We start from the raw sequence: 24,834 nt of genomic DNA on the forward strand, positions 1-24,834 counted from the left end.
TTTTAAACAAAGCACACGATAGAAAATGAAAATTTCTTCAAGTTTATGTATTGAAGAATATAAAAAGTGTTTGTAAACATAAGGCAGAAATAGATCAAAGAGAAAAAAAAATATTAAAATTATTTCATAAATAACGTTCGGATATTTATTTTAAACACATAACTTTAATAGTCTTTACACTTTTAATAGTCCTAATTTGTTTTAAACCTTCCCGTTTCACAGTCTTTAATGTACAATTTTATTATTCTGCATGAACAATTAAATTTAAAAAAAAAAACTAAATATTGTTTGACTCAGATGGGACCCTGGAATCCTGTATGTATATTGTTTCTTCTGCTCTAATTTTAAGAAAAATATATTTCGGTACTTTTTAATTATAAATAAAAACTTCTAATAGTTACTAAAAATATGTTAATTTATCTGAATTATATTTGTACTAAAATGCAAAATCAGAAAAAGTAGTTTTTTTTTTCATTCATGTTCAACAATGTATCAATAATTGTTTTTATAAATTGAAGAATTTCAATGAAAAATGATTGTGCAGCTTAGATCAAAATATCAACAAATAAAAAAAAATTCTAAAAATTATTGTTTGAATTTGAGTTGTATTTAAAATACTTTACCTGTATCGTAAAAAAAGTCACCGGCGTTTCAGGTTTTTATTTTATAACCAAAAATTATTAAAATGCTAAATATAATATGTTTCACTTATATTGGCCTAAATTTATACAAGGTAATTAAAAATATATAAAAAATATGTTTAATATAAATTCTGCATCAAAGGATTAATGAATCGAATTTGTATTACTTTTTAGCATACATTGCATTTCGGCAATGGGTTAAATCCTTTAAAGTAGCCTATCACAAAGTTCATAGTCTTAAATAAATTAAATAAATATTATACTAATTAGATATTTTTCTCAAATAATTAATCTTAAAAGCATTGTAGTTTTGTTACAAAATTTAAATTTATATCAATGTTTAGTTTGGAGTATAAAAATATACACGTGTCTTAAAAAAATAATTCATTGACAGATATCTAAAAGGCACTTTTTTTAAAGAAAACAGTATATTTTTCACTACAATTATCGGCAAACAGTTTTATAATACCTGATAACAAAATATGTTTATGTGTTCAAACATTGTTATCGTTGAATCGATTTTCAGTAGGTAACATGATATTAAGCACAGCTGCATCATTCAATGTCAAACATTCTATTTTAACTCAATTCAAGAATAAATTTTTCGGCTCGGTTTTTTTTCTTCGTATTATCATATGAGAATAAATATGAAGACGATATTTATTTTCATATCTCTTTTTGTTTATTTCTTCGCGGTAGTGAAGGGTGATATCATTTTAGAAGATTTTCCTGCAGCAGTGAATGAAAGAAGTGGAAGCTCTCTGCTCAAAATTCTAAGTGCCGGTGAGAAAACTTTGCTTCCTTTTTTATATAAGAAATTATTAAAATAATGGAGAGACTTCTATACATTTTTTTCATATTTCACCAAAAATAATACGAAAATCATTTTATAACTTCAGAAGTTTTCAGATCATGCAATTTCTCATACATATCAATGAAGTTAAAGAAATGTGGAAGTTCGAGGAGCCAACAATAAATTATAAACGGAAGACATTATTTAATTAATATTGTTTCATAATTATTCGGTTTACATATGCATTAAATACACAATATTTCATAAACCTAGCTATAGTCAATAAAATCAAATAAACTTTTATAGCAATTTAAAATTAATTACAAAATTTTTTGCTTTATAATTTGACAAAATTCGCTTAAAACTGCGCAATATAAAAGAATTTAAAGTAGTTCTCCTATAATGCGCATGCGTGGAAAAATTATATATTTTTTTTCCATAATTTTGTCGTGAATATTATATTGGCCACTAATCAGGAAAGTCCGATTTGAATATCTAAAATATATAAAAAGTTTCATTCAATAGTTTTTGTACTTTTTAATAGAAAGAGCAAAGTGATAAGGGATTTTCTCCAAATATTATTTTGCATCATAAGACAGAATTTAATAACAAATGATAAGACCTTACAATACACGTTCATACACGAAGATGCGATTGAATAAGAAAAGAAAACAGGCGAAAGAAAAGATTCTTTTATATGGGGGTTGATCCGCTTTAATGCTGGTGTCAATTTTAATAAATCTTATTTTATAGTACAGAAGGAAATTTGTGGAAAATTGTAATTTTTTCTCGCGTGTGCAGTATAACAGAACCACTTTTATTTCTTATATTTTTCTCAATTTTAAACGAACTTTTGTTTCAAATTCTAAGTTTAAATTGATCAAAAATTTAGATTAATTTTAATGAATATTCTTTTAAGTTGTAACAAAAAAAAGCGCAAGGCAAAAAAATTAGTTTTGTATAAAAATTTCCATATCTCCATAAATTTTTATGCTGGGCTGACGAAATTTTGATTAATTATTGCATATAATAACCAAAATAACTGTCAAAAGTTATAAATCTATAGCTACAGGTTTTGGCATATTGGGCCCAAAAACAAAAACATTATCTAAAACATTAATTATTTTCTGTTTGAAGTTTATTGTCGATCCCACAAACCTCTAAAAGCTTTTAACTTCATTGAAATGTCTGGGAACTCGGATGATCTAGAAACTTCTGAAGTTATAAAAAGATTCTCTCTCTCTCTTAATGTGGCTAATATCCGTTTCTTCTATCTATTTCTTCTTGTCTTCGATCATATGCATTATCTTTCCTAATATTCTTATATATTTCAAAAACAATTCTATCAGTCCTATAATTATCATATTTCGTAAAATTTCTGCGATATGCTGGCGGACTTGATAACTCTTTTGGCTTTGTAGGAATATTTCTAAGGTCTTTTGATTTCAACGTTTTTCGTACGTCATCAAATTCTTCTAACTTTCCAGAAAGTTCTACTGGAGATGTAATGTTACTCCATTCATCCAAACAGTATTCTTTAAATTCTTGAAGAACTCGTTTCTTCCTCTGGTCAGTTATAATCAAATCTTTTCAAAAGTATCTCCTTTTAATCCCGTTATCCACCCATCAAAATAATTAGAAAGTTCGTGATAGAAGTCTGGCCAAGTTCCTTCAGTTTATTTTAGATGCTTCATAAAAAGTTGACGAAATTTTTCAGGAGTAAGCTTGAATCTCTTCAGTAAAAGTCCTTTAACGTGTTCATAATCTCACATCAGGCTCACGGGCAATAATTAGTGTTACTTCATAAGGAAGTAAACCCAACAAATGTGTTATCCTCAACTCTTTTCCTATTTCCGTCCTCCGTGCTTGTTGCTCAAATAACACCAAATAAAACTAATATCTTCTTTAATGTCATATTTATGAATTAATGAGTGTATCTTGTGAATTTCGCGCACCTTCTACTTGAGGAGTACCAGCCATCTTTAATCTAACTTCAAATTTCATTCGCTCCAATCATATTCTCTCTCTTCTTTAAATCTCAGTGCCTCTGCTTCACCTTCTTCCTTCAAATGAATCTTCTTCTCCTCATCCTTTCGTTTTTTTTCCCTCGATAATTGTAAAAAATAATTCTTTAGGGAACTCCTTTTCATACTTATTAACTCCTGTTATGGCTTTTTTCAGAGAGATTATTGTCATACTTGGGTTAACATCTATCTCTAACTCTAGTGTTATCGCTAATAAATCCTCCTGTAATCCCTTGCCCGAGAATGCCAGGGTTAAGGTTGAATAACAAATCAAAAATTTCAACTAATGAACTTTAAGTTAAATGTGAACAACAATTTTAAGTTAAATTTGTAGAATATTCTTCCAAAGAAAAAATTATACCCTTGTTAACTCAACGTAAATAAATATATTTATCTAAACTAAATAGTTAGCTGAACAATAAAATAATAATAAAATTTAAATTGAAACAAAACTATAAATTTTATGACATTGTAATTTTATATTTAGAAGGTCATTTAATAATAAGGAACAGCAATGATGAGTACCAAGCCCAAAACAATAAGAAAAATATTATTCATCTGAAACAAACATTTTCATGAATAAATGCAATTATAATGAATAATGTATCTCATAAAAATATTTTTACAAAATATAAATCGGCATTCAAAACTTTAATTAAGCTAAAAGAAATGTCTAAAGATATACTTGTAAATCAAAACAAAATATACATGTTCTACTCTTGGCATTCATAAACTCAAATACAAGTGTTAAAATATTTAATGGCAATCAAAGTCTAATAAATATTTATGAAATTTTATTAGACTTATGATTAGACTTATGACTTTTATTAGACTTATTTTATTAAAATATTTATGAAAATATTTATGAAAGGATTAAATAACAGATCTTTCAAAAGCAATAAATACATCAAAGCAAGAAAGAAAGAAAAGTATTCGATTTCCATTAAAACCGCAATGATGAATAAGCTAATTTTTCCCCTACTTCCTGGTTAAAACAGAAATGTTTCTTATGCTTCGTTATTAATTTTCATAGTGATTTTACTTACAGAAATCACTAATTTAATACACTCGATGCATAGAAAACTATATAAATAAATATATGCACTATTCTAAGATAAGAAAACAAATAACTTTCTTCAATATTATTATAAAAAAATGATTAGATATATAAAATAATTATTTCACACTGTATCTAAATATTTTTCGACACTTCTATTATATATTAGCACAGCTAAATCAAAAGTCTACTGCTCTATTTGCATAAAAAAATTGTCATCAAGCGAAAAATATTTGTAGAACACTTTTAACAGTAAATGGCTAGTATACAAAACAAAACTTACGAATTTTACAATCAGGGTTATCACTTTGGCAATCTGGATGATATATTTTCACATTTTATATCTCGATGATTTTCACTTTTAATGTCTGGACGATATATTTTCACATTTTATATCTGGACGCTATATTTTTACATTTTATATCTGGATGATATTATATCTAGATAATATTGGTATAGGTTAACTATTAAATTATTTCAAATATAATAAGGAAGGGTACCTCTTTGTAAATCGGAACAACACTTGCATTCGGGATGAATACTGCTCTGTAAATAAATCGAAATTGGAGCACAAATAGCACATTCTTTAATCTTCGGTGAAGATTTTCTATCTTAAACAATCCCAATTGAGATTGAGATTCTCTTTTCACCAGGATTTTTATTTATTTCCATCTACAAGCACTTGTTGGATTTTTAATCACCAAACCACAACGGTTCAGCCAAGATTTTCGCATCTCGATAGGTGCCTATAATTTATTTGTCTGTAACGTATTTCTCAACAAAAATACAGACAGACGTGGTAATGAACAAAAACAATTTACTTAAATTTAATAAAATAAAAAGAAACACAAATTTTCATTCATGACCATAGAGAGGATTTCCTCCGACTTACTCTCCTAAAAATCATTGACTGACTGAGGATTACACATGCGCAGTTCGTTTCGATTCAGTTGTTGTGGTTAGGAAGATATCACAGGCCAATATAAACCCCACATCAAATTTTCTGATTGACCCGACATTTTATAATTGTTATTCAGCATATGTCGGTTCGATATCGGCTCTAAAAAGGATATTGCGTTAGCCCTTTACCTCACAAAGACGTCAAAATGAGACCCCGATCAGACATTTATTCATCGCAGTGACGTCACCTTCTGACGAGGATGTGACATATTCACATCTCAACCGAGTCGCTGCGTGACGAAGATGTGACATGTTGTCTCAACTGGGTCGCCATGTGACTAAGCTGAGATGTGAATACGTCACATTCTTAACTTCTTGTGTCCTCACAAGCATGAATGAGTTTCCTGAAATAATAAAAAAAAAAGAAAGCAGTATCTAATTTAGATAAGCAATATTTTTTTTTTTTTGATGATGCTGATTATGAAGTCCAAGGCTTCATAAAATCTACTGCGGTCGATGTGATGCCTGGCCCCTCATGACCAGGGATTTTTTGACGTCATAACGGCCTTTAGGTTTCACTGCTGTCACCTGGTAGGGTCCAAGATATTTTTTTCTCAATTTAAGTCCAGTTCCGAATAGGGTCCGTTTTATAGCAACTAAGTCTCCTTGTTTGTGGATGTTTGGTTTTTTTCTACGCTTGTTAAAGTTCTTTCCGTTCTCTTGTTGCACTTTCAGGATGTTCTCTCACGCTTTTTCTCGTAGTTCCTTTCTTTCACTTATTATAAAATTCTCATATTCGTTGTTCAAGATTTCTTTGATGTGCAGGTCAAGATTGTTTTTTAGTTTTAGACCAGCTAACAATTGAAATGGCGTAAAGTTTGTACTTCTTGATACGGTACTGTTAATTATTGTTTGCTCTGATTAAAAAATACTTTACCACTTTTTAGGGTCATCTAAGGATAATTTTGATAAAATGGGGATCAGTATTTTGTGTATTATTTCTACCTGTCCATTTCTTCTATTTACACCTGCTGTGATTTTATAATGTTCGATGTTTTCATTAGCACAATAGGTTTCAAAGTCTTTTGAGGTAAAAGCTGTACCTCCGTCAGTTATGATCCTTTCTCGGGGTACCGAAAATAATTTGTTGTGTTGTCAATTTTCTGATTGCTTCTTGTGCGGTTGTTGTTTTGGTGGGGTAAAGCCACACAAATTTAGTGAATCCGTCTGCTACAGTTAATATGTGCTGATAACTTTTATTAGTGGATGGTAAGGGACCTATATAATCTGCATGATATGTATCGAGGGGAATATTATCTTTTGGGATGGGGTTAAGAAATCCTTCGGTTTTCCCTTACTTTCTATTACATAAAATACACTTAACACAATTAGCAATAATTTTCCTTCGGTTTTATTACTACCGTAATGACCTTCGTTATGTACTTCACGAATACTTTCATTTTCGAGTGTTTGGGGAACAATTAATAATCCTTGACCTTTCTTTACTTGATATAAAATTCCGTTTTTTATTAAGTATTCGTTATCGTCATTTGTTTCTACGTGTTCTTTTAATGATTTAATTCATTCGTCTTTTTCCTGAGCCGCTGCGATTTTTGCTGTAACTTCACTAAGTGCTCGAGTAACCACTAACACTGTGTTTCTGGAAAGGGCATCGAAATGGGACATATGATTTAAACCTTTATGCAAAATTTCATAGTCAAATGGCTAAAACCACTAATTCATAGCTTGAAAGGTTTTCTTGTTGAGGTGAAGTTTTACGGCTAAAATAATATATGGGATGAAATTTTTCATCATCGCCCTGCTGCATTAAAATTGCTCCAAATCCTTTACTGCTAGCATCAGTACAATTCCAATTTTGATCCCTGACGAAAATGTGTAAAACTGGTTTTTGACTGAAAATATCTTTTAACTTCTGGAATGCTTCCATTTGTTCTTGACCGAAATCGAATTTCGCTTCCTTTCTTAACAAATCACTCAAGGGTTTTGCAATTTTAGAATAGTTGTAAATAGATTTGCGGAAATAAGAAGTAAGTCCTAAAAAACTTTGCACTTGTTTAACCGATTTAAGGGTAGGGAGATTTTGAACAGCAGCGTTTTTAGAAGCAGACGTTTGCATCGTACCGTTTTTAAAAAAAATAACCTAAAAACTCAATTTTGTTCATAAAAAATTCACATTTCTTAAAATTAAACTCAACTTCGTATTCTGACGCTACTTTAAAGATACGTTTAAGTTTTTCGAGGTTTTCCTCTGCAGTTTCCAACGTTACAATTATATCATCGAAGTATAATTTCAATGTACCATCTTTAATCAAATCTTTAAACACTCTGTGCATATGTCTTTGAAAGATATTTAGCGATGTAGTCAATCCGAAAAGAGCTTTAAGAAATTCATATTGCGAATTATCTGTTGAGAATGCTAAATATTTCGTACATTCTGGTTTTACGGGAACACTAAAGAACGCATCTCGGATATCAAGCTTACTATAACACGAAGCGTTTGACATAGAGTCTGTCACTGTTTCTATAAGGGGTATCGGATGTTTATCTTTAACTAATTTTTTATTAAGTTTGCGAAAATCAATGCATAATCGAAAATCACCTGAATTTTTTCCGACAAACTACAATCGGAGTATTAAATTCTGAGCACGACTCTTTAATTACTCCGTTCTTAAGCCATTGTTGTATTTGTAAATCAGCAAAGTGCTATTTTTGCTAATCTACGTGATTTCAAACTTATTGGTGATTCATCTGTTAGTATTACATTTAATTCAAAATCTGTGATTTTTATTTGAGAAGGGGAATAATTATTTACTAATTTTATCAGTTGAGGTTTTAAACACTGTTTCACATGACTCAATTTAATCTCATTAATACTTATGGGATCTGCTAAAGGTCCTTACGAAGTAGAAAATTGTTTCGCTTCAGATTTGTTTTGGGAAAGAGAGTCATAAATTGCCTGAAATGAACGATCCGCTTTCAAAGTGGAATTTCTTTTTACTCTAATTGGAAGACAAATGTTTTGGGAATCTCGAATATCATTGTTATTGTTTATATTACTCAGGCGATGAGAAGAGATTTTATGAGCTTCACTTTGAATTCGCGCATAATTAATGTGTCTAATATTTTCGACATTTACTTCCTGGTTGGAGTTTGAAATCTGAATTTCATTATTAAAGAAAGTAAAGTTCAAATTTTTTAATACATTAAAACCTAAAATTACTTCATTTGTCAAATTTTCCAATACATAAAAATCAACAGGTATTATTTTTTTATCTAAGATAATTTCGCAATGAAAGAAACCTATTGGTTCTTTCATTATCTTTCATTTCCCATTGGTTCATTGGTTATGTCAAAACTTAAACTGGGACTGTTAATTTTTTCATACAATTGTTTAGAAATAAGACATAGGTCACTCCCTGTATCTATTAAACATTGACACTCTTTGCCTAGTATTTGAACTCTTTTAATGGGTTTGTTATTTTCAATTCTAGTGGCATAAGAAACTTTAGTTTCGGTATTTAAATTAACGTTACAGTTCATAGCGGTATGTCCAAATTGTGAACTAATTCTGCATTTTACACCCTCTCTTTTGTATTTACACTCAGTACTTTTGTGACCGTAGTTTAAACAGTTATAACACTTTAAATAATTAGAGTGATTAGCATTATCTAATATATATAATTCTCTTACGTGGCTCCCAAATTTTGGCTGTATTTCTTTTCCGCTGGTGGCAACAGTTTTCACTTTTAAAGAAGTACTTTGTACAACTAAATAAGATTCTTTTCACAACTCTTAAATATTTACTTTATTTTCTTCATATATACAAGGAACAGTCGGCAAAGAATTCTGTTAGGTTAAAAAACATTTCGCTAAAAAAAGAACGAATTCAAAAAGAAATTGTTGTCATTCCCTGAGAAGGATAGCTACGAAGTCTTTTTCTTTTTATACCGCCAGATGGCGTTCTTTTTAAATTTGTATGTGTTTGTTTGCTTTTTGTTAATAAACCTTTACTTTCTGTCTGAATCTCGATCCACGGACTACAGTTGGCAGCACGGCTGTGGTTTTAAAAATTATGACGCAGTAAAAAGTTTCACTTAGTTTCGCCGTGATTTACATCGTTTAGATTCCAAAATCAAAATGAACAGGGATCTGCCGAGTATCCCACTGCTGAACAGTGAGAACTTTTACCAGTGGAGTATTAAAGTCAAGGCTTTGCTGACACTTAAGAAAATAGCTAATGTGCTAACTGAAGAAGCCCCCGTTGATCCAAAGTTGCGGGAACAATGGACATTAAACAATGATGACGCAGTTGCATACATACAACTATCGCTTTCTGATGACCAAAGTCTTCAGTTCGCAAACGAAACTAACGCAAAAATTCTATGGGAAAAAATTCAAAGCACATTTACTGGTAAAACCGAAGATCGAAAAATCGATGCAAGTAACGAAATAAAAAATCTTGAAATGAAAGAAAATGAAAATGTGTCAGACTATATTGCAAGATCACGAGGACTTAAAACGAAATGTTCATCACTTGGACTGCAAATTTCTGAACGAGAACTTGTTTATTATACTGTTAGAGGATTAAGAGGAAAATTTGCAAAAATAAGAGAGATCTTGAAAACCCAACGCGAAAAACAAATGGAGGAAATTTTAGAAATACTGCGGGAAGAAGAAAACATCTTATCAAAATTAAGAAATGATATTCCCAGACGAACAGAAGCATTCGGAGTAAAATATAAAAATGAAAATAGAAACACGAAGAAATGTTTCATCTGCCATAAAACGAATCACCTAGCTAAAGACTGCTATTTCCGAAACAAGAACGAGGGAAATCAAAACCAAACATCTCAAGAAAAAAGAACATTTTCGAACTATAAATCGGGCATGAACAAAATCAAAAACAATAACGCTCATTGTGCATTTGAAAATCAAGATAAACATTCTAGTGAAAATTTCGCACTTACCGCTGAACAAGAACAACACCAAATAAATTCTAGTGCTACTGATAAAAACAAAACTATTTTCATTTTGGATTCTGGTGCTACTTCGCACATGGTAAAAGATTTAAACTTTTTTGAAAACTTAAATCATGTTAATGGAATAATACAATTAGCAGGTAAGAAAGCAAATTTAATTTCTAAAGGCATTGGTATAGTAAAAGCTACAACAACAATTGATAATTGCAGTAAAAATCTAACAATATATGATGTAATATATGTACCAGATTTACGAAACAATTTAATTTCAGTATCTAAATTAATTGATAAAGGTTATAAAATTGAATCTAATGGTAATGATATTTTGATTTTAAGTAATGATAATCGCAGTGTTTTAAAAGCTGTAAAAGTAAACAATCGTTTTGAAATTTTAATGGAACCGTGTAGTAACATTTCACCTAAATTTTTTGATTATAATGATGTAAGTAATTCTGAGTTAGAATGTAATGAAGTAAGTAATTTGGAGTCTTATAATATTTGGCATAAAAGACTATGTCATTTAAATCCACAATACATGGTTAAAATGCAAAATGTTATTGGCATAAATTTTAAAGATTTTGAAAATTATCATTGTGAATCTTGTGATATAAGTAAAGTAACTCATAAAAGTCATCCAACAATTAATATTGCACAAAGTAATTCTATATTAGAACTAATCCATGCGAACCTAGCAGGCCCAATAAATTGTGATTCATTAGGAAATTCAAAATATTTTTTAGTTCTAGTGGATGATTTTTCTGGGATGTACTTTTCTTATTTTTTGAAGCATAAAAATGATGTATTTGAAATGTTTTGTATGTTTAAAGAAAGGTATGAAAATTTAATGAATAAGAAAATCAAAAGATTCAGAACAGATAACGGTCTAGAATTTGTTAATAACGAGATTGATAGTTTTCTAGAAAAATATGGGATCATACATGAAAAAACATTACCGTATAATCCTTCGTCAAATGGACGTGCTGAGCGAGCCATAAGAGTATTAGTAGAAAGAGCTAGGACATTATTATATGAAAGTGAATTACCATTAAAATTCTGGGCTGAAGCAATAAATTTTAGCACTCACATTTCTAATCTAACACCACGTAAAAATAAACAAAATCTCCCGATTGAAATATGGTCAGGAAAAGAACCGAAACTTAACTACTTAAAAGTATTTGGATGCGTCGTTTATTTTCATATACCTAAACAATTCCGAAATAAATTTGATGTTCCGGGAAAACGTGGGATTTTCGTCGGTTATTCTAGAGAAAGGCGCGCGTATAGAATATATGATGTTGATAAAAATATTGTAATTGAAGAGCGATCTGTTAAATTTAACGAATCATTAAGTGGAAGTAAATTTCTAACAAACAAAAATGAATGTAGCATATGGAACATTGAGGATTTGACCCAGTTTAATATAACTCTACCACAGATCGAAACTGAAACCCAAAACTCCCCTCCAACTGAATCAAGCAGTGAACATTCTTTTTCTCATAAATCTTCTCAAGAAAGTGCTGATTCACAAAATGAAAATAATCAAAATACTCCTGCATTAAGACGTTCTGAAAGAATTAAAAATAAAATATCAACTAACGCGAACTTAGCCTTGAAAAGATCATCTATTCCTCAAAATTATGACCAGGCGATAAATAGTAATAAATATTCCGAGTGGAAAACCGCAATGGAAAACGAACTTCTTTCGATGGAGAAACATAAGGTTTTTGAATTAATTGAGAGGCCTAAGAAGGAAAAAATAATAAAAAGTAAATGGGTGTATACAATTAAAAATAACGATAAAAACAAAATTTACAAAGCGCGACTGGTTGCAGCAGGGTTTAATCAAATTAAAAATGTTGATTATTCTGAATCATATTCACCTGTGGTAAATATTGAATCATTCAGGTTATTAATTGCTTTATCAGCAAAATTGGATTTATTTGTTAAATTTTTTGACATTAAAACTGCATATTTATATGGTGATATTGATGAAACTCTGTACATGGAAATACCTCCAGGCTTTGAAGATAAATATGGTAAAAATAAAGTGTGTAAATTAAATAAAAGTATTTATGGTCTACCTCAATCTGGTAGAAATTGGCATATAAAGTTAAAAAATGAACTTAAAAAGATTGGTCTCACTCAACTTGCATCTGACAATTGCGTATTTACTAAAATTAATGATAATGATTTTTTCGCAATTTGTGTATACGTAGATGATTTGGCAATATTTTCTAATAATTCGAAATTATACAAGGATATCATTTCAAAACTTAATCAAACATTTGAATTAAAAGAAACAACTAACGATTCAAAATTTTTAGGCATTGAGATTTCACAAAAAGAAAACGGAATTGGTTTATCTCAAACTCATTACATTGAAACTTTAATGAAAAAATATGGTTTGGAAAATTGTAAGAAAACAAATACTCCCATAACTAAAGGTGAAGATAGATGTTTTAATCCTACTGATGATTTAGTAGATCAAACTGATTATCAGGAAATCGTCGGTGAACTTTTATATTTAGCAAATAGAACCCGACCAGATATTGCTTTTGTAACTAGTTATTTATCACAATTTAATAAACGTCCTGAAAAAAGGCATTATGTTTTGGCCAAGAGAGTTTTGAAATATTTGAACTGTTCAAAAGATAGAATCTTGTTTTATAGTAAAGAATTTGGTTTTTTAAGCTGTAGTGCGGATGCAAGTTGGGGCAATGCAGAAGGAGGAAAATCTTTTTCAGGTTGTGTAATTATGATAGGTAATTCTCTTATAACATGGAAAAGTAGAAAACAAAGATGTGTAGGACTTTCAACATGTGAAGCTGAATTATTTGCTGCAGCTGACACAGCTCGAGAACTTACTTGGATAATAAATATATTAAATGAACTGAACTGTAAAAAATTTATTGATGCTCCTGTTACTATGTTTTCTGATAGCCAAGCAGCTATTGACTGGTTGAATAATGGTAAATCTTCTAACAAAACCAGGCATGTAAACCTTAAATTTCATTTTGTGAGAGATATGATTGAAGATAAAATTTTAAAAACTGTTTATAAGAATACTAATGATAATATTTCTGATTTTTTAACTAAAGCTGTAACTTTTGAGAAGTTAATTTTTTCTTTGGAAAAAATAAGTTTAATTTGAAATTTATGTTAAGAGAATTAATATTTTTTATGTGTATATTGTTATATGTGTTAAAAAGTAAAATCCTTCTCGCAGGGGGAGATTGTTGTCATTCCCTGAGAAGGATAGCTACGAAGTCTTTTTCTTTTTATACCGCCAGATGGCGTTCTTTTTAAATTTGTATGTGTTTGTTTGCTTTTTGTTAATAAACCTTTACTTTCTGTCTGAATCTCGATCCACGGACTACAGAAATAAAAATAAACAACTTAAAAAATATAAATGCTGTTGCCAGCCATAGAATTTTTTGAAACTTAACTTAGCAACATAAATCAAAATGACTTAGAAGCGCAACTAAATCAAAATTATAATACCTGAGTGCTTGACGTAACAAATCCTTCAATTCTATAAGTGCTGTATCGCCAAATGCCCAAATTAACAATTGAGTTTCTAAAGAAATTCTACAAATAGTTTTAAATAAACAACCTACTTCTACAACTGCTTCTTGAAGAATTTGGCTCATTGATTAAAAATATTGTTTTAATTTTACAATACTAACTTTACTTCTACTTTCATTATTGCTATGACCCTCTTTCATTACATTTTACAACTTAATGCTAAATTTGAGAACTTTAAGTTGTTTTGTTGTTGAATACTGACATTTAGAATTGTGTACATAAAAAAAATAATATTTCGAGGTTAAGAGTTGCCTCAGAAAAATTTGAATTGTTGACATTGAATTTAAAAATCGTTTTTGTGAAAAATTGAATTGTATTGTTGGCATCAAAACTAAAAACATTGCGTTTCAACTTAACTATACTACCTTAATTTATACTTTAGAATTGCCTCGGAGAAATTTGAATTGTTAGCAATGACTTAAACAAAAAGTTTTATTTTAACTGACAAATACTATATTATAATTTTAACTTTTTCTATGACTATACTCATTTTCTTACTCTTTTCTTTGTTTTTTATACATTTTATGTTTTTGTGATAAAATGAAAAACTTATAGTTGTTCTGCTTCTGAACACTGATGAAAACAGAAAATGATGATTTTCATCAACAATCAAAAATATATACATTTATTTTACAAATTCCATATTAGTAGGGTGGGGCCCCTCAGAGAATTAAAAATACAAAAATATCGTCATCAAAGCCGATGATATACATCCGGCGTTCAGTGGCAGACTACTATTTCATATTGTTTTACAACACATGGCTTTAGCCCTCTGGTGGGAAAGACTTTAAAACAAAACTTACTACAGTTACTTTTCTCAACAACTGAAATTTAGAATAGTGTGATTAAGAAAAATATGTGAACTGCTTGCAATTTCAAATTAATATTGAAATGTACAGGTGTAGAATTTTCTACAGTGAAAAGTTTTCGGAGCTTTAGTATTCAAAAAAGTATACAAAAGCTAGACGTTAAGAACGTATCCAATGAGGGAGCAAAGCGAGCATTGGATTGCGAAGCAATTCGAAATGAACTGCGAAAGCAGTTCCGGGGGTTGGCGAGGGCCAGCGAGCAGGGGGCGAAGCCTCCTAGTGATTAGAATTATCAGCATAAAATTGAACATTTCTTTGAACGGTTAGAGCAATGTTTCCCAACCTTTTTTGTGCCATGCCCCACCTAAGCCTTTTTAAAATCACTAGGAAATTGTTAACGAAACACAGTATGTAAATTTTCAAAACGTATAATGAGAAACTAAAATTCAAATGCGAAATAATTTTAATCAAAATATTTCTACAATAATTTAATATTTTAATTTAGTGAGATCCTTGCACTTGCTGCTTGCTGCACAGAGATTTTATGTTAGGTTCCAATTTGGTTAGCTTCAGTCTCAAGTCTCCCCGTTGTGTTATATCCAGACGATTTCTTTTTTTTTTTACCAGTATATCATTTACAGCACTAAATCCACATTCAGCTAAATATAAAGATGGAAGCGGTAACAATAGTTTTCTTGCCCATTTGGTTGAATTTGAGTACTTGATTTCTGTTTCCTCTCAAAGCCGTGCCATCACTCCTTTTATATTAAATAAAGTTTTAACTGACTCATCATTTTGCATTTCTGCGAGCTCTTTTTGATACTGCACATTTGATATATCAGACAAATCCATTAACATTGGCTGTATCATCCTTGTTGGAAAATTAATTTATTTTAAATCAGAAAATCTTTCTTTTTAATCAGTCGATACAATTTTCAGTTGATCGACAATAACAAGTAATGCGGTATCATTTACTTCACATATTTGGAGCAAAGGAAACTGTTCGAAGATATATTTCTGACATAACTCAATTGTTTCTTGAAGTGGCTTATGTAAAATATTTAGTTTTTCAAAGATATCTGCTAAATAACTCACAAATGCTTTACCATCGACTGTTAACAGATACTTCATTTCAAGTTTGTCGCTTAAAAAACCACTAAGAGTATCAAACAATTCCATAAATCTCTTCAAGCGGCACCCTTTAGAGAGCCATCTTACTTCAGTGTGAAGTAAAAGTCACATGGTCTGAATTTTGTTCTTCACAAAATAACTTGAAGAGACGCTCACATTTGGCATTAGCTTTAATATCATTGATACACTTTATTACTGAATGTAGTACTTTAATTAGAACAGGCGAGATGTTTTTAGCTACCAAGCTTTCCCTATGAATAACACAATGCACAAGAATCATTTCTGGATTCTCATATTTCATCAATTTTAAGCCACCATTTTTTTTTGTCCATCATATTAGGAGCACCATCTGCAGCGCAACAAGTTATATTTTTCATTGGCATATTATTGATATCTAAGTAGTTTTTTAGCTCATTATATATATCTTTGGAGGTAGTGGTGCTTTCTAATCTTTTACAGAGCAACTTTTCTTCAGCAAAATGTTCATCAATATCTTTATCAATATTTGCAATATTATCAATCTTTATCAATATATCTTACATAAGTTATCAATACTGCAGCACTATCTATCTAAGTTGATTCATCCATTAGCACTGAGAATTTTCCTGTTTTCAGCTTTTCAAAAAGTTGTTTTTCAATATCTTCACTCATTTCGTCTATTTTTCAGATGCAAAACAACGTCCGAGGGTTCACGCGGAGTCTGCAGCAGGGAGGTCAACTTGACGCCGCCAAAAACCCAGTTGATATTTTGGTCTCGTCAAACGAATTTATAATATTAATTGGCTGCAACTTTTTAAGAATTTGCTTTTTTCTTTCAATTTTGGCATCGAAATCTAGTATTACATTCAAATGGCCCAGAGCAAAAGGGTTGAACTCGTGTCGAGTCCATTTTTAATTTGCCCCCCTTAACAATCAAATTGCCCCCCAGTGGTGCGTGGGCCCCACGTTGGGAAACACTGGGTTAGAGCGTGAATGACGGGTGAATTAGGATTATTTCTCGAATCACTATTGGGGGAAGTATTGACGTGATGAATTCTTATTATCCCTAACTATATCTGGTTTGTGAACGAAATCTCGCACATATTTACTCGTTTCTTTTTTAAAATGGGACCTCGTAGTTTTATAGTTATCTAATTTAGATGTCAATTCTTGAACATCCTTTATCATCGGTAATTCATCTAACATATTGTTTCTAATTTCGTTCGGAATTTTGGTCTTGATTTGGTCAACGATCATTAAACTTTGAAGTTCATCAAAGGATTTAGCTTCCAAAGTTTTTACATATTCTTCGAAATAAGTGGTAATTTTAAATCCTAAATCTCTCCACGATGTTGTAGCTTCTTTTTTTGTGTTGCAAAATTTATTTTTTAGTTGTTCTGATGTCAACATAAAACGGTTTAATAAAAGTTTCTTTATGTAATCAAAATCATTAGAAAATTGATCGGGTTCACGTGCTATTAAGTTAGCTATATCAAGAGGAAATCAAGAGGAAGTAATCCTACTAAAAAATTAACCCAATCTTCTTTTGGTATTTTAGCTCTACTTATTTGTCTTTCAAACAATTACAAATAAATTGCAATATCTGAACCGGCTTCGTATTTATTAAGAGATATAAGCATTTCTGTATTCGCTGTTTCCGCTTTAGGTAAATTAATTGCAATTTTACTTTCTAATTCTAGTTTCCTTAAATTATATTCACGTTCTTCTTTTTCTAACTTTTCTGAATTCTCCCTTTCATAAGTTATTGTTGTTAATAAATTTTTCACTAGTTTCTCATCATAATTTTCCGATTCTGTAATATTCTCAATTAATTGTGGTACTTTGGCATTTTCTGGTGCATTTACTTCAAGTTCAGAAAGTAAGTGAATCAAGTCTATTTTTCTAGTTCTACTATGATAAGCCATTTTAAAAATAAAATGTTCTACTCACAGATTTTGTAGAAGTCTCATGAAGTCATCACAGTTTCGTTGGATCACGAATTCACAGTTCATGTGCATCGGCCACACAGGCTTGAACAGTACACAAATGATCAAAATTGATCAGCACAGTTCATAAAACGTCTAGTATATATTCGGGAAAATTCCGGCAAGATCCCGGTTAGAGCCCCCTTAATTTTGTGGTGTTTTGGAGAGGAACGACAGTTCTTTTCAATGAAAGAAATATTTAATGATAAAACAACTTATTTATACATATGATGATATTTGAAATTTTTATAAATATCAAGCTGAAAATTGTGGGCCGTCTGCCGCGATGATTTGAACAAGAAAATGGGCCGTCAGCCCTGGTTATGAACACATAAGCCCCGTCTGGGCTATGCAGTTCAAAAAATAAGGGCAGTGTGCCCTGTTATCACAACCATAAGCCCCGTCTGGGCTATTGCAGTTGATTGTTCAGCAACAAAACGAAGAGTGAGTCTCTGGGTTAAAAAAAAAAAGGAGAGGCGATGTATCGTTCGTTCACCAGAAGTTGAGACTTGGCTCCACCTCCTGGGACGCAGAGTTCATTTCAGCGCGGGAAGTAGAAGAGAAACATCTCCGTTGTTGAAATTGAGACAACCCTTAATTTGCGCCAAACACAAAAAGTGAATTCTTTTTCAGTCACTTACTTTGCTTTATCATCTGTTATTATACCTTTTGTTACACTTGCTAATTAAATATAGTTTAAATTTAAAAACTGCTGTTCTCCCAGCGAAATGTCTCATAAAGGACAAACTATTCACTCAAAAGAAAGAAATATCATAAAAAAAGGGTGCAAAATATCATCAAATTTATGAAATATTTATTGTTAAAAAAATTCACATAAAGTTTGCGAAATAAATATTTTTGCCAAACGATCGCCAAATAGCAACATTGTTCAGGATTGCTCACAACCTTCTCCCAAAAATAGCGAAATAGTATCGTCGTATACCACGTACTCCTGGTGAACGAGCTATAGCGGGGCTGTGGTGATGATGAGGAGGCGGGGAAGTTGTGACGCTGGAATCGTGGCGGCAGTGGAGGGGATGAAGGATAGAGTTCTTTTCTCATCCTCTCTCTCTATATATATGCTTAAGTTCCAAAAATAATTTCTTTAGGAAATTTAAAAAAAAAAATATTAATTTTGACACATAATTATCTTTTAACGTCATTAATCCTTTTGGTTTTTCTTCAGCTGAATGTGACCCCAATGATTGCAAAAATGGTGGTACATGTAAGGTAGTAAACAACAACCAGATCAGCTGCGCTTGTGTTTTTCCTTACAGTGGTCCGTACTGTGAGATTAAAAATGGTAAATCGTAATTTCACGCAAATATTTTAAATAACAGTTAAGGTTAACTCAAATATAACCTAACTTCGTAAATTTCTTTGCTTGTTATCTGAAAAAAAAGCAATATTTTTGTTAAGTGACAGGACGAAATTAAGGTGCTAACCAATGACATATTTTATATGGACGTTTTCTTTATTTACAGAAATGGTAAATGCGCCTACAATACAAATTAGCTAGAGAAACTCAATTCTTTTAAATAATTTCTCTATTTTACTAATAATTTGTGTATTACATTATCGTCACCACTTTTAATGATAAACGTAAAGAGATTTGTGAAAAAGCAATGTTTATGTAGTATTTTACTGCCAGCTTTTTACGTTCTATGGAAAAGTTTCTTCTGCAAGTATTTAAGTTTATTTTGATGCATTGAACTTTGTCTTGCGAATTTTATTTTCCACATCACTACATGTAAACAAGGGCGCCGACAGCGGGGTGCAAGGGGGTGCACTTGCACCCCCCTGGCTTTTTTTTAAAACAATTAAAGAGATACGGAAGAATTTTGTTTTAAAATTTTTTTATTAAACATATTTTTAAGGAAAAACAAATAATTAAGTAATTATTGATACATAACAATTAAAAAATTGATTAATCAAACTAGAATTGTAATCGACTTGTTTGCTGTCCAAATCTGTTTTTCACTTTTTCAATAAATTCTGAGTCATCTTTGATTCTTTTCTTATGCACACTGAGCATTCACAAACTTGGCAGATATCTGTGCTATATTTTTAAATTTCATTTAATAAAATGTAAATAATATTATATTTTCTATTAGTTATTCAGTTTAACAAAGGTGTATAACACAAGCTGACTTCTCGCAACTGTAAAACTTCATCAACACCATAAATGCCAATGTTAAGCGTGCACAAACTGTTTGTTGTTATTTGTGCTTCAAAGTCAGTAGCTCTGCCAGCTCCAGCGCGATCGCCTCTGGGCAAAATTTGAAAGTACAAGAAATTCGTACTTTTTTTTAAATATCTTGCTAACAATGAAGAAATGTATCTTGAAAAAATGAACAGATGAAAGTATATGTAATAACAAAACAAAATGTAATAGCAGAATATTTTAATTTTTTATCGGGGGGAGGGGAGGGTAGTTTGTTAGAGGGTTGCACCCCCTTTTATATTATTTTGCCGGCGCCCTTGCATGTAAATGTTTCAAAAGTTTACTGAAACGTACTTTGCTCCAGCTTTCTTGTGGTGATGTTTAAAATTGTTAGCAAAATTCAAAAATTCTAAAAACTTTAGTTTTACATAGATGTCAACTGCTCCAGATTCAAAGAAAAATTTATTTTAAAATACAGTGGAGAACTACAAACTAGGTTTTGCAGTTTTTGATTAATTTTCCAATTTTTAAAAAAAGATGAACACGACTTAACTGTATTTGTTTATTGGAATTATATACATTTGCATGGCTTCTAAGCCTTTGTCAAATCGAAGGACAGATAGCACGAAGATACATTCAGGGTAACGACGGGTTTCAAACTCACTACCTCCACTCTTTGCACAGTGTTTGGAGGGCGATACCGCTCGGTTGGGAAGGCTCCAGGGCTTAGCTATAACAAAGTGGCATATCACTTAACCCTCTGCATGATTTAGAAGTAGTAGTGAGTAAAAATTCTATAAATCAAGTTTAATAAATCAAGAATCATACATTGTAAGACTACCACTTGAAATATTTATCATCTGGTCGAAGCTCTGGTATTATCATGTGTTATTAAATTTTATATTTTAATACAAATTAATGTTTGTAGAAAACCGCTTATCGTATTGAACTCTCTTTTGAAAAAGTACGAAAACTGTTTAGAAAATTGCTTGAAACTGTTTAAATTTTTAAGATAATCTAATCATATTTTTTTCATTAGTTGCCAAATACGATTCTGTTCAAAATTAAGAAAAAAAATAGTTTTTCCCGGACATGCGCACTATAAAAGAATCATTTTAAATATTCATATCTTGCGCAGTTTTATACGAATTTTTTTCAAATTTTAAAGCAATAATTTTAATAGTATTTTAAAATTGCTTAGAAAATTATGTTTAATATTACAGAATATTGTTAAAGTTAGAGCAAAAAAACATAAGACACAATATTAGATTTTATTTTAATAAAAATGTTCATAGCTCTATAGGCTTAAGCTAGGCTCACGAAACTTAGTGCTATTATTGCATATAGTTACCAAAATAACTGCCACAAATTTCAAATTTATTGCTACAGTTTTTGGCATAGAGTGTTTGAAAAGATTATTTTCCGTTTGTAATATATTGTCCGTCCCTTAAACCTCTAAAAGCTTCAATTGCATTGCTATTTCTGGGAAATTGCATGATCTAAACATTTCTGAAGTTATAAAATGATTCTTTAAGTATTTCTTGAGAAATAGGAAGTAATGTATTGGTATAAAAGCGTTTCCATTATTTTGTTCACCATCTTAGTAGCATTTCCTTACAGATTTTGTTAGAATTTCTTTACAGATTTTGACCTGTAATGGGCGATTCCACGAAAAGTGGTCCTGAGTGACTAAATATTCAAAAATATCGTAAAAACAAAAATGACAGAATTTTTGAATCTAGAAGATGTACACTTTTTTATAGTTAAGATGTTTTTTTGAATTATTAAAAAATCTATATATATATTTCTCTTACACGGCGATAAAAAAAAGCCTCATTACAACTCCCCGAATGGTGAAGCTAGAAAATAGACCAATGATTACCGCTAAAAATGTCACATGCCAAATCTAGCTAAGATGGCTCAACATATAGCGCTTTTAAAAACGGAAACTGAAATAACCAGGGAGAGCATAAGCTAGGCAGAAGTCTTTGTCGATGGATCTCTATTTTGGTTTTTTGTCGAAAGCGTTTTTTTTTTTCACGAATTTATGTATTACGAATTTATTTGACAATTTTTGATTTATATCGCGAATTTATTTGTTTTACTAGAATTTATTTGTTTATGCAGGTTTTTCCATTGCAATTCACTTATTTAAATTTTTAATAGACTTAATTATAGCCGAAAATTTAATTTTTTTAAAGAGATATCAGTTTTAGAAATTTTATCTTAAGATTTCATACTATAGCACATTTCTAATAGATTTAACGAATTACATGTCATTTATTTGAATTCAAATTTATTTTAAGGACTCAGTACTTACTAAAAAGATGTAATTTTTTTTAGAAAAAAAAGTTGTTATATGGATTTGAATTATTGTTTTGAATTCTTAGAATTTTGTGCATTTGCAATGTACCTAAGTTAGTAGCGAGCGAAGCGAGCTTGGTTTGCGGAGCAAACCATATAACATTGCGTAGCAATTTTCGGGGGTTGGCGAGCGTTAGCGAGCAGGGGGCGCAGCCCACTAGTATTTATTTAAATTCTAACGAAAGGTGGAACACTCTGAATTTTAACAGGAGTTCTCTACTTTGTTATGTTATATTCTAATGGAGTTTTAAAAATATTAAAGAGCAATAAAATAGTTTTTAGTAATATATATAACTATTTTATTCTTTTATCATTGTTTTACATACTTTTTTAAATTGGCTTAATTTTTTTCTTGAGTGATTAAAAGTTGATTAATCAAAATAATCTTATTTCCCAGTTACAAACGTAACATAATTTTGCATTTTTATCTGTAAAAACTTTAGTAAGATAGAAAATTTAAAAAAAAAATGTTTTATAAAGTAAGAAGGTATGATACTCAACGGAAAAAATTCTCGAATTAAAACTGCTAATAGTTAAAATTTAAAAATTAATTTTATTCAAGGTAACACGCGTAACAAAAAGTTACGCGTGTCACTGTTATGTGTGTTAGAGGTACATACTACTTTAGTTATTTATTTATTTAGTTTCAATAAAAAATTTAAATCATGTTCGTACATTTTTTATAACCGCCGTCCAACTTCAATGCCACAAATAAGGAATTGTAAGTATGAGGCTTTTTGTAAAATCAGGTCGGTATAAGCATTAATAAAAAAACAGCGTAATAAGACGATAATTTTGAAAATTGTTTTCCTAAACTTCTATTTGTTTTATGTTTAAGTAGAATATTTCGACTGTATTTGCTAAATTATTGTAAAATGGATAAGTATAAAATAGTGCCCTTATCTGGAGTCACAAGAATAAGAAGATAAAGAAAAAAAAAAGAAAAGAGCATCGGATTCTGCACTTCAAAGGCAAGAGAATGAAGAAAGTTAAACTTGAACTTTCTAAACAGATTGATAATGATGTAAAAGGCTCCCCACTAAGTACTTCAGAGGAACTTAATTATTAATAAATTAATTTTCTTCAGAAGTGAGATGTTTATGACAATTGCATGGTGATGATAAAAGTATTTATGTAAATCAAGTGAAAGAAATCTTGGATCTAGTTGTTGGAAGGGTGCTTGTGATACTTACAAAAATTTCTCATTGTTTGTTATAGGTTTCTAACTATCTTTTATTGTAGTTTGGTAACAATGGGAAAAAGATGACAATAGCTCATATTCAAAAAATATAAGATGGCAAATGTAAAAGAAGAATGTTTTGAAATTACTCTTGAAAATTGGACAAACTTTCAATAATACGTAAGAGTTAAAAGAATCGGAGGTGATACTTTCCAAAAGAACATATCTAGCAATAAAATCACGGTAGTTCAAGTTGACTTTGCAGTGGCATATTCTTTTGAGTATCTAAACGAATTTCAATCAGCATTATGCTATCTAGCCTCTGTTCCGTTATTCACAGCAGCTGTTTTCTTAGACAATTCTTGTTTTTCATTTACAATATTCTCCGATACAAATAACAAAGGTAAAACAATGCCTGCACTTTTATTTTAAGACTGTTTCAAAATGATTCCACTTCAGCAGATGAACTAACGGAAACCTTCTATAGTGATAAGCCAAGTTAAGAATTTAAAAATAAATATATGGTTGAATTATTTAATCCTTTGTCAATCAAACTATAAAAAAGAAATTCATTTGGTAATATTTTACCATATCACATGGAAGAAGCGCCTTGTATGGGATAGATGTGTAGTACAAAATCTTTCGAGCGAAGCAAAGGGCAAAATCAATTTAACAGTAGTGTTAGTGTTGTTATACAAAATAATTTGGTTTATTAAACAGTATTGTTGCAAAGATAACCAATCAACTCATTCCTAATAAAACATTATTACTTATTAGCCAAAATTAAATAAAGATTCTAATTGAAAAGATCAATTCAATTCAACGGTAATACAAAGCATAAAATCTATGCACAAGTATCTCTAGATCAGAGGTCGCCAAAGTGGTCTATATAGACCCCCAGGGGTCTATTTAACGAAAGCGGAGGTCGATCTGAGACAGGGGGGCGAATGGAGGTCGATCCGAATCGGAAGGGTCGATTGTGGGTTTAAAAAAAAACAGTTCTCAATACGCAAATCACACATACCTAATTAAGTACGTAAAATTTGTGAATTTTTTTTTATAATTGACTCAATATCAGTTTCTTTATAAAACATAAATTAATAAACGTATATTTATTGGGGTGAAACAAGTATTTACGTTCCACCGCGCAGTGGCACGAACTCAGCGCAGTTTATAAGTCATATGCATATGTGCGCTTGTCCAAATGTCACGTGTGACGAGC

At 30.5% G+C, this 24,834-nt stretch overlaps 1 protein-coding gene across 3 annotated transcripts in view; it reads left to right on the forward strand.

The window, feature by feature from the left end:
- Positions 1-1,147: 1,147 nt before the first annotated feature.
- Positions 1,148-24,834, forward strand: part of LOC122271730 (uncharacterized) — a 97,286-nt gene continuing 73,599 nt past the window's right edge. The window contains exon 1 of one of the 3 annotated variants that reach the window (XM_087163384.1): positions 1,148-1,424. In XM_087163384.1, the coding sequence (XP_087019510.1) occupies positions 1,277-1,424 (148 nt within the window). In that variant the 5' untranslated portion in view covers positions 1,148-1,276. The remainder of the gene's footprint in view (positions 1,425-24,834) is intronic. The other 2 variants (XM_087163386.1, XM_087163385.1) reach the window with 2 other exon arrangements.

Source organism: Parasteatoda tepidariorum, chromosome 5, assembly GCF_982258835.1.
Source record: "Parasteatoda tepidariorum strain Cologne lab strain chromosome 5, Ptep-v5.0, whole genome shotgun sequence".
Classification (NCBI taxonomy): Eukaryota; Metazoa; Arthropoda; class Arachnida; order Araneae; family Theridiidae; genus Parasteatoda; species Parasteatoda tepidariorum.